Source organism: Mizuhopecten yessoensis, unplaced genomic scaffold (assembly GCF_002113885.1).
Source record: "Mizuhopecten yessoensis strain PY_sf001 unplaced genomic scaffold, ASM211388v2 scaffold6405, whole genome shotgun sequence".
Lineage (NCBI taxonomy): Eukaryota > Metazoa > Mollusca > Bivalvia > Pectinida > Pectinidae > Mizuhopecten > Mizuhopecten yessoensis.
This window is the reverse complement of record NW_018406533.1, coordinates 10,491-23,990: the sequence shown is the minus strand read 5'-3', so window position 1 is coordinate 23,990 and position 13,500 is coordinate 10,491. Positions and strand designations below refer to the sequence as shown.

At 36.7% G+C, this 13,500-nt stretch overlaps 1 protein-coding gene and 1 long non-coding RNA gene across 5 annotated transcripts; one reads left to right on the top strand and one right to left on the bottom strand.

Moving 5' to 3' along the window:
• The first annotated feature begins 8,761 nt into the window (after window positions 1-8,761).
• Window positions 8,762-11,457, top strand: LOC110452101. 4 transcript variants are annotated; one of them, XR_002463139.1, is made up of 5 exons: window positions 8,762-8,852; window positions 9,384-9,819; window positions 10,359-10,412; window positions 10,564-10,629; window positions 11,024-11,457. It is a non-coding gene; the product is annotated as an uncharacterized LOC110452101 (long non-coding RNA). The 4 variants fall into 4 exon arrangements; XR_002463138.1 differs by having other exon boundaries at window positions 8,762-8,877; window positions 9,384-9,520; XR_002463137.1 differs by having other exon boundaries at window positions 8,762-8,877.
• A 512-nt stretch (window positions 11,458-11,969) lies between these two features.
• On the bottom strand, window positions 11,970-12,482 carry LOC110452102. The gene has a single exon (XM_021500424.1). It carries the CDS (start codon window positions 12,480-12,482, stop codon window positions 11,970-11,972), a length of 513 nt encoding a protein of 170 aa, XP_021356099.1.
• Window positions 12,483-13,500: the final 1,018 nt, after the last annotated feature.

Genomic DNA, 13,500 nt, shown 5'->3' with positions numbered 1-13,500 from the left:
GTTAGATCGTGTTACAATTCCTCTTAAAATGTATATAAGTACGCTGTTAGATCGTGTTACTTTTCCTCTTACAATATATATAAGTTCGCTGTCAGATCGTGTTACTGTTCCTGCTGAAATGTAGTTCAGTACGCTGTCAGGAGGTGTTACTATACGCTGTCAGATTGTGTTACTACTGCTCTTTAAATGTATATAAGTACGCTGTTAGATTGTGTTACTATTCCTCTTAAAATGTATATAAGTACGCTGTTAGATCGTATTCCTATAATCTGAACATGTATATAAGTACGCTGTCAGATCGTGTTACTCTTCCTCTCAAAATGTATATAAGTACGCTGTAAGATCTTGTTACTATTCCTCTTTACATGTATATAAGTTCCCTTACAGATCGTGTTACTATTCCGCTTAAAATGTATATGAGTACGTTGTTAGATCGTGTTCCTATACTCTGAACATGTGTATAAGTACGCTGTCAGATCGTGTTAGTATTCCTCCTAAAATGTATATAAGTACGCTGTCATATCGTGTTACTATCCTCTGAAAATGTATTCCTCTGAACATGTGTATAAGTACGCTGTCAAATCGTGTTACAATCCTTTGAACATGTGAATAAGTACGATGTCAGATCGTGTTATTATTCCTCTTAAAAATTGTATAAGTACGCTGTTAGATCTTGTTACAATTCCTCTAAAAATGTATATAAGTACGCTGTCAGATCGTGTTACTATTCCTGTTAAAATGTATATCAATACGCTGTCAGGACGTGTTACTATTGCTCTTTAAATGTATATAAGTACGCTGTCAGATTGTGTTACTATTGCTTTTTAAATGTATATAAGTACGCTGTCAGATTGTGTTACTATTCCTCTTAAAATGTATATAAGTACGCTGTTATGTCCTGTTACCCTCCTCTGAACATGTTTTTAAGTACGCTGTCAGATCTTGTTACTATTTCTCTTAAAATGTATATAAGCACGCTGTTAGATCGTGTTACTATTCCTCTTATAATGTATATAAGTACGCTGGCAGATCGTGTTACTATTCCTCTTAAAATGTATATAAGTACGCTGTTATGTCCTGTTACCCTCCTCTGAACATGTTTTTAAGTACGCTGTCAGATCTTGTTACTATTTCTCTTAAAATGTATATAAGCACGCTGTTAGATCGTGTTACTATTCCTCTTATAATGTATATAAGTACGCTGGCAGATCGTGTTACTATTCCTCTTAAAATGTATATAAGTACGCTGTCAGGTCGTGTTAATATTGCTATAAAAATGTATATAAGTACGCTGTCAGATCGTGTTACAATTCCTCTTAAAATGTATAAAATTACCCTGTGAGATCGTGTTACTATCCTCTGAAGATTTGTATAAATATTCTGTCAGATCGTGCAAATAGNCTTAAAATGTATATAAGTACGCTGTCAGATCGTGTTACTATCCTCTGAACATGTGTATAAGTACACTGTCAGATCGTGTTAGTATTCCTCTTAAAATGTATATAAGTACGCTGTCAGATCGTGTTACTACCCTCTGACCATGTATTCCTCTGAACATGTGTACAAGTACGCTGTCAGATCGTGTTAAATGTACTATTCCTCTTAAAATGTATATAAGTACCCTGACAGATCGTGTTACTCTGCCTCTTTAAATGTACATAAGTACGCTGTTATATCGTGTTACTATTTTTCTTAAAATGTATATAAGTACGCTGTCAGATCGTGTTACTATCCTCTGAACATGTATTCGTCTGAACGTGTGTATAAGTACTTTGTCAGATCGAGTTACTATCCTCTAAACATGTGTATAAGTACGCTGTCAGATCGTGTTATTATTCCTCTTAAAATGTATATAAGTACGCTGTGAGATTGTGTTACTATTCCTCTTAAAATGTATATAAGTGCGCTGTTAGATCGTGTTACTATTCCTCTTAAAATGTATATAAGTACGCTATCAGATCGTGTTACTATCCTCTGAACATGTATTCCTCTGAACATGTGTAATTACGCTTTCAGATCGTTTTACTATTCCTGTTAAAATGTGTATAAGTACGCTGTGAGTTCGTGTTACTATTCCTCTTAAAATGTATATAAGTACGCTGTGAGATCGTGTTACTATCCTCTGAACATGTATATAAGTACGCTGTGAGATCGTGGTACTATCCTCTGAACATGTGTATAAGTACACTGTCAGATCGTGTTACTCTTCCTCTGAACATGTATTCGTCTGAACGTGTGTATAAGTACGTTGTCAGATCGAGTTACTATCCTCTACACATGTGTATAAGTACGCTGTCAGATCGTGTTAATATTCCTCTTAAAATGTATATAAGTACGCTGTCAGATCGTGTTCCTATACTCTGAACATGTGTATAAGTACGCTGTCAGATCGTGTTAATATTCCTCTTAAAATGTATATAAGTACGTTGTTAGATTGTGTAACTCTCCTCTGAACATGTATATAAGTACGCTGTGAGATCGTGTTACTATCTTCAGAACATGTGTATAAGTACGCTGTCAGATCGTGTTACTATTACTGTTAAAATGTATATAAGTTCGCTGTTATATCGTGCTACTATTCATCTGAAAATATATATAAGTACGCTGTTAGATCGTGTTACTATTCCTCTTAAAATGTATATAAGTACGCTGTCAGATCGTTCTACTATCCTCTGAAGATGTGTATAAATATTCTGTCAGATCGTGTTACTAGCTATTCCCCTTTAAATGTATATAAGTACTCTGTCAGATCGTGTTACTATTCTTCTTAAAATCTGTATAAGTACGCTGTCAGATCGTGTTACTATCCTCTGAACATGTGAATAAGTACGCTGTCAGATCGTGTTTCTATTCCTCTTAAAATGTATATAAGTACGCTGTTAGATTATGTTACTATCCATTGAACATGTGTACAAGTACGCTGTCAGAACGTGTTACTATTCCTCTTAAAATGTGTATAAGTACGCTGTCAGATCGTGTTAATATTCCTCTTAAAATGTATATAAGTACGCTGTCAGTTCTTGTTACAATGTACTTTCCTCTTAACATGTGTACAAGTACGCTGTCAGAACGTGTAACTATTCCTTTTAAAATGTGTATTAGTACGCTGTCAGATCGTGTTACTATTCCTTTGAAAATGTATATAATAACGCTGTCAGATCGTGTTACTATCCTCTGAACATGTATTCCTCTGAACATGTGTATGAGTACGCTTTCAGGTCGCGTTACTATTCCTCTTATAATGTATATAAGTACGCTGCCAGATTGTGTTACTATTCCTCTTAAAATGTATATAAGTACGCTGTCAGATCGTGTGACTTTTCCTTTTAAAATGTATATTAATACGCTGTGAGATCGTGTTACTATCCTCTGAGCATGTATATACGTACGCTGTTAGATCGTGTAACTACTCCTCTTAAATAGTATATAAGTACGCTGTCAGATCGTGTTACTATCCTCTGAACATGCATTCTTCTGAACCTGTGTACAAGAACGCTGTCAGTTCGTGTTACTATTCCTCTTAAAATGTATATAATTACGCTATCAGATCGTGTTACTATCCTCTGAACATGCATGCATTCCTCTGAACATATGTACAATAACGCTGTCAATTCGTGTTAATATTCCTCTTATAATTAATAGAAGTACGCTGTTAGATCGTGTTACTATCCTCTGAACATGTATATTAGTACGCTGTTAGATCGTGTTACTATCCTCTGAACATGTGTATAAATACTCTGTCAGATCGTGTTACTATTCCTCTTAAAGTGTATATAAGTACGTGTCAGGTCGTGTTACTATTCCTCTTAAAATGTATAAAAATACGCTGTCAGGTAGCATTCCTGTTAAAGCGATTTATCAATATCAAATTCATATAACTGTATATATATACATGTATTAATTTGTTTTTAGTATTATTCATTTATCTTTGTATATATTGCGTCTTATTTTCCCGTTAACAACATCACTAAAAAGGTTGCCATCACAAACCTTGATTAATATGCTACGATAGTCATTCCTTACATAAGTTTTATTAACAATCACGTAACAGAAATCACGTCATCGCAGATTCAAAAAAACAATTTCAAAGGCACGTCCCCTTTAAATACATCGGGAACACTGTCTAAATTGTTGCTGTAATGTCAAATCGAGAGACATACTAAATTATTACTTATTCATAAAAGATAGTCTAATGTTAACGTTATGATAGCATAAACTAGTTCAATTTTTCGTGGTCATTAGAATAGGAAACTTAAGCAAGAAAAGTATTAACTCATTCAACGGTAAAACGACAGAAAATACAGTCCGCGTCCAAGCCTCTATCGAAGTATTTAGCTCGTCTGCAGACCGTTTTGATCAATGACCCTCCATGTAATAAATAAGTCTCACTTTGTTTGTCGCGAATGCTAAGCAGCCCGCCACTGGTCCCAAAGGTAATTTCGACGCTTCGTCCGTCCATACCTCTCCAGGCACCACAACCACTCCTCAGTAATCACCTGACGTCGGCGTAATCTCGGGATAAAATGTTGATTTTCTACTTGAAACCTATTTCATTAGAGTGTCTTCCCACCCTTCACATGTCAAGTCAGCATACGGTTCTCTCTGATCGAATTTTATAATATCGGAAATGATGTGCTCAAATGAAGTAAACCAACATATTACCACGGTCATAATAGCACTTTCTGTGTAAGTTGACGTGTAGTAAATAGTGGGTAAACGGACTCTAAACCCGGACAACTCTGATGGCGGATTGCATTGGTATGATCGGAAAAGGGTTATGGCAGTAAATCAAAGCTCAGTCTTCTCGTTTAAAGCCGAGACTCCACAAACGCTACACGAACACTGCTTTACAACGTATCATTTTAGAAAAATGGCAGGATCTAATAATTCATCACTGGAGTGATAAAACAAAAATTAAGTGTTTTCAAACGTTATTAGGGACACATTTGTTTAACCTCCGAGTGCATATGCATTGAAGCCTGTCTTTAACTTGTGCGTTAGTGACTTTCTTATCTATAAATGAACAACGAAATCATAAATCACTAATTGAAATCAAGCACATACATTTGCTGTTAAAGACAGCCTAAATCTGTGTCTTAAAATTGGTTCTGTTTACACACAGTTTGCTGTTACGATAAGTCTAAATCTACACAGTTACATGTTACGATCAGTCTAAATCTCTGTCTGTAAATTTGTTCTGTTAACACACAGTTACATGTTACGATCAGTCTCAATCTCTGTCTGTAACTTTGTTCTGTTAACACACAGTTAAATGTTACGATCAGTCTAAATCTCTGTCTGTAAACTTGTTCTGTTAACACACAGTTACATGTTACGATCAGTCTCAATCTCTGTCTGTAACTTTGTTCTGTTAACACACAGTTACAATTTACGATAAGTCTAAATCTGTGTCTGTAATTTGGTTCTGTTAACACACAGTTACATGTTACGATCAGTCTAAATCTGTGTCTGTAATTTGGTTCTGTTAACACCCAGTTACATGTTACGATCAGTCTAAATCTCTGACTGTAACTTTGTTCTGTTAACACACAGTTACAATTTACGATAAGTCTAAATCTGTATCTGTAATTTGGTTCTGTTAACACACAGCTACATGTTACGATCAGTCTAAATCTCTGTTTTTAACTTTGTTCTGTTAACACACAGTTACAATTTACGATAAGTCTAATTCTGTGTCTGTAATTTGGTTCTGTTAACACAGTTACATGTTACGATCAGTCTAAATCTGAGTCTGTAACTTTGTTCTGTTAACACACAGTTGCATGTTACGATCAGTCTAAATCTCTGTTTTTAACTTTGTTCTGTTAACACACAGTTACAATTTACGATAAGTCTAATTCTGTGTCTGTAATTTGGTTCTGTTAACACCCAGTTACATGTTACGATCAGTCTAAATCTCTGTCTGTAACTTTGTTATGTTAACACACAGTTACATGTTACGATCAGTCTAAATCTCTGTTTGTAAATTTGTTCTGTTAACACACAGTTACATGTTACGATCAGTCTACTCTGAACATGTGTACAAGTACGCTGTCAGATCGTGTTAAATGTACTTATATACATTATAAGAGGAATAGTAACACACTCTAACAGCGTACTTATATACATGTTCAGAGGATAGTAACACGATCTAACAGCGTGCTTATATACATTTTAAGAGGAATAGTACATTTAACACGATCTGACAGCGTACTTGTACACATGTTCAGAGGATAGTAACACGATCTCACAGCGTACTTATATACATTATAAGAGGAATAGTAACACGATCTAACAGCGTGCTTATATACATTTTAAGAAAAATAGTAACACGATATAACAGCGTACTTATATACATTATAAGAGGAATAGTAACACGATCTGACAGTGTACTTATACACTAGTAACACGATCTCACAGCGTACTTATATACATCTGTGTATTAACATAACAAAGTTACAGACAGGGATTTGGGCTGATCGTAACATGTATAAATCTGTGTCTGTAATTTGGTTCCGTTAACACACAGTTACGTGTTACGATCAGTCTAGATCTCTGTCTGTAACTTGGTTCTGTTAACACACAGTTCCATGTTACGATCAGTTTAAATCTCTGTCTGTAGCTTTGTTCTGTTAACAAACAGTTACATGTTACGATCTTAATATTGCTATAAAAATGTATATAAGTACATTTAACACGATCTGACAGCGTACTTGTACACATGTTCAGATCGTGTTAAATGTACTTATATACATTATAAGAGGAATAGTAACACACTCTAACAGCGTACTTATAAACATTTTAAGAGGAATAGTAACACGATCTGACAGCGTACTTGTACACATGTTCAGATCGTGTTAAATGTACTTATATACATTTTAAGAGGAATAGTACATTTAACACGATCTGACAGTGTACTTATACACTAGTAACACGATCTCACAGCGTACTTATATACATCTGTGTATTAACATAACAAAGTTATAGACAGAGATTTAGACTTATTGTAACATGTAACTGTTTGTTAACAGAACAAAGCTACAGACAGAGATTTAGACTTATTGTAACATGTAACTGTGCGTTAACAGAACAAAGCTACAGACAGAGATTTAGGCTGATCGTAACATGTAACCTGTCGTGATGAACGGGCACGATTTGGGGAAATTGTTCATTGCCGTTTCTAAGTCTAAATCTCTGTTTGTAAATTTGTTCTGGTAACACACAGTTACACGTTACGATCAGTCTAAATCTCTGTCTGTAACTTGGTTCTGTTAAGCCTCAGTTATATGTTACGATTAATCTAAATCTCTGTCTGTAACTTGGTTATGTTAAGCCTCAGTCACAAATTCAGGATTGTTACTGCCGTCCTTGAAAGGACCGCTCCCGATTAAAAAAATCAAAAGTCGGATCAAGATCGTGTGATTCGTGGCGGGAAATTCACAATCAGATATTGTTCAGGAAGCGTCCTGACTCAGCCGTTTCCAGCCGAATTCGTCATGATTCTCCCGTTCTCAATCCGAATCTGATCCGATTTGTAACTTCCGCATGGTAAAAAACGACCGAATCTGTCCCGACAGCGTCCCGATTCTCCCGAACGCGTTTCCGACAGAGATCAGAGAGTGACCGGACAGTGAACCGACGCATTCGGCAACATCTGGACGCAATCTGGACTAGAAAAGCTAGAAACGGCAATGAACAATTTCTCCAAATCTTGCCCGTTCATCACGACAGCGTCCCGATCCACACGACACCTTCAAGACACCGTCCAGACAAAACAGGATATTGTTACGATTTTGATCCGATACAGCAGAATCTGTCACAACATAGTCACGATTGTAATCCGACTAAACAAAATCGGCTGAGGTTCCCGAATGTTACGGGACGCACCTAACTGTCGGGAGTGCTTGGCCGACCTCTCCGGACCCTACCGATCCGTAGGACTCTGTTACGAACGTATACGACTGCGTTCAAACAATGATAGGACATTCCAGATCATTGAGGATAGTAATTCGACTTTTTCGCTTTTCGTATCGTAGCGCTGTCTGATCTCAAACGGGAACCATGCGGATCAAAATCGTAACAATATCCTGTGTTGTCTGGACGGTGTCTTGACGGTGTCGTGTGGATCGGGACGCTGTCGTGATGAACGGGCACGATTTGGGGAAATTGTTCATTGCCGTTTCTAGCCGATTAAGTCCAGATTGCGTCCAGATCTTGCCGAATGCGTCGGTATCATATGTTGAAAACTTTAAACACCTTCTTTTGAATCACCAAGAGACCCAGGCTGAAAATATTTGGCCAGTAGCTTGCTGGGATGAAGAGCTACCAAGTTTGTTCAAATAAATAACTTTGCCCATTTTCAAAGTCACAAGGGTCAAATATGTTTAAACTGTTAAACAACTCCCTCTATGTATGTAAGGCTGCCTTCGTCTATAACTCGGGCATGGTTCTTACTCGAGTGTACTAAAAATAGATTTCAGACGCAGGGGAAGGTCGTATAAGGAACTCACGATTTCGGAGAGTTGGGCGGGAGTAAAGATGGCGGACATCAGAAAGGAATGCGACATGTGAGTTAAGATAATTTTGTATTGTGACGAGTTGAAACGTTCTACAGTAACATTTTTCTATCATGAGTGTTGAATATTTATATATATTTACATTCGCTCCCATTGAAGCTGTGTAAACCGTGACTGCGTATACATTACCGTATACGCAGTGAGATTCCTTGGAGACCATTGTTTCCTATTGATGACGTAATTTATATTGTGACGTCATAATGGTAACGTTGGAGATCCATCGCTGCTCGCAGGCTGTAGGCTGTTCGTTTGTTTGAATTTACGCACGTTACGGAGGTTTTGTACCAGTATAAAAGCAAATGTATTGGAGTTAGCTTTATTCTGAGTGTACCATCATAGTAGGCAAATATGTAAATATAAAAATTGATCTTCAGTTTCACTGCGTATACGGTAGTATGAACGCAGTTGGCGACGAACATATTCTTTATGGAGCGCTTACGCGCTCCATAGAATATGTTCGTGGCCAACTGCGTTCATACTACCGTATACGCAGTCAAAATGAAGGTCAATCCTTAAATGAATGTATTACCAGTAGACAATCCAGGTTGTCGGGTTAAATTAGGGCGTGGATTGTAGTACTTAACATTATTTTTAGGCCTGATTCCCGCCGACTTGTCAAGGGGAAAATTTGTGTGTAGATCATGTGTGATCAGTTAGATTCGTCAGCCCTACGTGAAGCCCGAGCCTGATAAAGTTAATATAAACCAGTAGGCCTAGATCTATATATCATTCTCTACTTTTTTTTAACAATAGAATCTTCAGTATATCTAGAGATCCCTTTTATCTTTGAAGATCTTTTTTTTTTAGGGTGAGAATCCAAGAAACTAATGGTGACAAACCCCAAACTTGCCCAAGTTCATACACTGAAGTTGAATTGAGGGCAAATGGAGGAAGATACCGTCTTATGTGTGACAGTACCACAGCAAAACTCGTAGATTCAGGAGGTAAATATATAGGCCTATATATACACGTATTTAATGTAAATTTATAAAGTCAACTTAGTTAAAAGTAATCCCAGACTTTAGGCCTTTATATGTATGTTTCTAAATATTTTAAATTCAAAAGCAGACCTGAAAGTTAATATTCGTTAACAGTTTGATTTAAAAAAAGGTATCAGATAATGAGAGAAGTAATACAATATACTGTACGTTTATTTTTAATCCGAAATATGCCACCACAATAACTGAAATACTAAAAAGATTGCCATCAAGGGCAAGTGCTGAGCCTCAGGAAGGTTTTTCAGGTATGTATCATGTAAACTAGCCTGTATTCCTGTAGAATGTGCCATAATCCCCTACAAAAATGTTTGCACATTCTTAATTTCACAAAATTCAGTGGCAAAGAAAATTAATCAAAATCAGTAAAATGCTAAATTAAAGGAGTTCATATGATAATGTAGTGTGTGTTGATCCTTGACTCATGCATGGCCAAATGTATTTGGTTTAGAAAATCTGAGACATGTACTTGTACTATTTGTATTGGACAAAATGCATATGATAAATAATGCATGAAACATTACTGTATGTATCATTCAATAAGCCCACCCATGTCTATTACAGTTAAGGAGAAATGCCAATAAATGGTATTGCAATGCCCTGCAATAAGCCCCCTCCCCCAATTATAATAAGAGTTTATTTGTTGGCCCCCAGCGCTTATTGCAGGATAAATACAGTAAGATGCTGAGCAGGCAAAGTATTGCATATGGACCAGGTGTGAAGTGTTACTCAAAAAACCAAGCAAGTTAGGATGTGTTATAACTGGTTGACAATCATACTTTTTCAGAAGCCAGTACATCAACCGTAGAGAGATCAAGGCCTACTGCTGTGACACCAACAGGTATTTATTTATGATTGTGCTTTATACATTGAATTTTGTAATAAATTATAAGATACCAGATTGCAGAATTAAAGTGAGCTATCTTTCTGAACAATGTTCTCCAAATGTGTGTGTTCAGAGATAGGTATATTTGCTTATTTATATTTTTCAGTTAATACCACTTGATCCAGAGAAGAAGCAGAACAGAAAAGTGTGTCCAACATCTCACCCAATGCAGGTGTTGTGTATAGCATGTTCCACTAGACATGACCTCTCACTACTAGTATCCATACTGAGGGGCCAACAAAATTACAAAATTCACCATTTACAAAGAGTTCCATTAATACGATATAAGAGTGTTCGTTACCTCCCCCTTTCAAAGTTAAGGAAGACGGGTTTTATACTGGAGTCAGGTTGTTTGTCTGTTACAATTATTCCAGACTATTAACGTTCTAAACTTTGTAAACATATGAAATGTGCTTGTGTGACTGCCATGCTGTTACGGCCCATGCTAACCGAGGTATGGCTGTAATACACCTGTTGGCCAAACAACATCTTCAGCTTTTACAGTGTTTAAAGTTTATTAGAAATTAAGACGAATATATGTTTTACTAAATATATTATATTTACAGGCGATTAGAAGCTCTGGAGAAATGCAGAAGCACTCAACCTTGTCCTGCTGAGATTGGAGAAAAATGAAAAATTTCTGAGTGGCAAATCATCACACAGTGTCTTGTGGAACGAAATAAGTAAGAACGTTGGAAAGGCTACACCAATACAGTGTATCAATAAGTGGAAAAAACATACAGAAAACATACATGCATACCAAAGACCAAAACTCAAAAACTGGTAACCATCCTCAAACTTGCCCCTTTTATGAAGAACTTAATGCTGTCTATGGGTGCAAAGCCTCAACATCCCCTAGTGTTACAATTGATACTCTGGGCAGCCAGTCGGATACATATTCATAGTCATCACAGCACAAGAAACTTACACCAATCATTACACAGTGCCTTGTATGACGAAATAAGTAAGAACGTTGGAAAACTTAATTAATATTGTTGCAATAAAGTACTTTCCATTATTCATGTGGTTTCTTTTTGTTCAGTTCCATTAATTCGGAACTCAGAATTATAGTGTGTCATTCTAGAATGACACACTATGTTTGTGTCCTATTGACGAACAAGCTGCTTAAGAAACTGTTCCAAACAGCCATGCTTTTGACAGCACTGGAAAACTTTTAGTCATCATGGACAGATATCTAGCCAATACATTTTCATTCCAATGTGTGCAGCTATGGAAACAAATATTTTCACTTTGTTGATGTCATGGTTAGTGACCAAATTTTCCTTGATTTGATGTTAGTCATCATGTCTGGAGCAGTAGAGCAGAACGTAATTGGCTATTACAGAACATGCCAAACATTGAATATTTCTATGAAGTGGCAATATACTTTGACAATGACACAAAAGCATTTGTCCATTTATTAGATCTATATTTCAAAGAGGACATTAACAAAATATGTAGATAGTTCTTCAAGATATATTCCAACTAACATGTCAATGGCATACTTATCTTCTAGGGCAATAATTCGAGAAGCAAGTTTCTTCTTGCAACTCCAGCATTGGGATTAACACCTGCGTAAACTAAGTTGTTCACAGGTTGATGAGCATCTGGTTCGATGTAGTCATTAATGACATCTGGCTCATTTACAATACAGAGGTTGTGCAAGATGCAACCAGCCATTATCATGGCACATATATCTGATGGGTCACTTAGTGTTATTTCCCGTAGCCTTCGGAATCGGCCCTTCATGTGTCCTATATCCCTTTCAACTGACTGCCCTACTGATGACACAACTTTATTGAATCGCACGTTACTATTGAGCCGTTGTCTGAAGGATGTAACAATATTATCTGACAGCGGGAAAGCAGAGTCGGCAAGTAGGTAATGGTTAGGTAGGAACAATCTTTGGGCATCACAGGGAAAAGCTGAATTACTGTACACACGAGCATTATGGGTAGCACCTGGCCAGCCTGTGTAGGCATGAATTAGCATCAGGTCTTGGTTGACGACTAGCTGCAACTGCATAGAGGGACAGCCTTTCCTGTTAAAATAGTTCGCATTATTACCTGTCATATAAAGAAATTGACTTTTTCATACCAACAATTTCAATTTAGTTTTTGAAAAATGGATACAAATTTATTTGCTTTGAAAAGTAAAGCTTCATACCTGGGGAATAAGCAAGCGTTATGTGGGTTCCGTCTAGTAGACCGATGATACCAGGCAATCCAGATACATTTTGGAAAGCTGCAGAAGACTGATTCTGTCTTTGCTGATCAGGCTATTGAATAATCTAGAAGAAAACATGTACAAGTTTGTAATTTTAAACAAACGAAACTAAATTAAATGACACATTGTACTTTTGTTGCTTTATAACATTCTTGGTCTGGGCACCGGTAAGGGTAGCTTAAGGTTGCTCGCGGACTTATTTTTTATTATTGTATACTGATTTTGTTTATTATTTGTATTCGGTGGGTCGGTGCGCTTCCAACATGTAGCATAACAATACTTCATGTAACGTTAAGCCTACTTTATAGTATGAATTGAGGAATATCAGATCAACGTATTCCAGTGGGTACAGTCAAGTTTGATCTTAAAACTCCAACCAACCCCACTTCCTCATTAAAACAAAACGTACCCATTGCATGTCAGAAAAAAGTGCAGCCATACATTTATTGGTACTATAAAGGGAGTCTCGATTCTAAATGCTATAAAGGGAGTCTCGACTCTAAATGCTATAAAGGGAGCGCCATTTTAAACACTATAAAGGGAGTCTCGATTCTCAACACTATAAAGGGAGCCTCGATTTTAAACACTACAAAGGGAGTCTCGATTCTAAACACTATAAAGGGATACTCCATTCTTAACACAATAAAGGGAGTCTCAATTCTAAACACAAAAAAGGGAGTCTCGATTTTACATGTAAACACTATAAAGGGTGTCGTGATTTTTAACACTATGAAGGGAGGTTCGATTCTTAACACTATAAAGGGAGTCTCGATTCTTAACACAATAAAGGGAGTCTCGATTCTAAACACAATATCTC

Excerpts from the sequence above, each read along its gene's own strand:
- LOC110452102 (XM_021500424.1), bottom strand. The coding sequence starts at position 12,482 with ATGCAGTTGCAGCTAGTCGTCAACCAAGACCTGATGCTAATTCATGCC.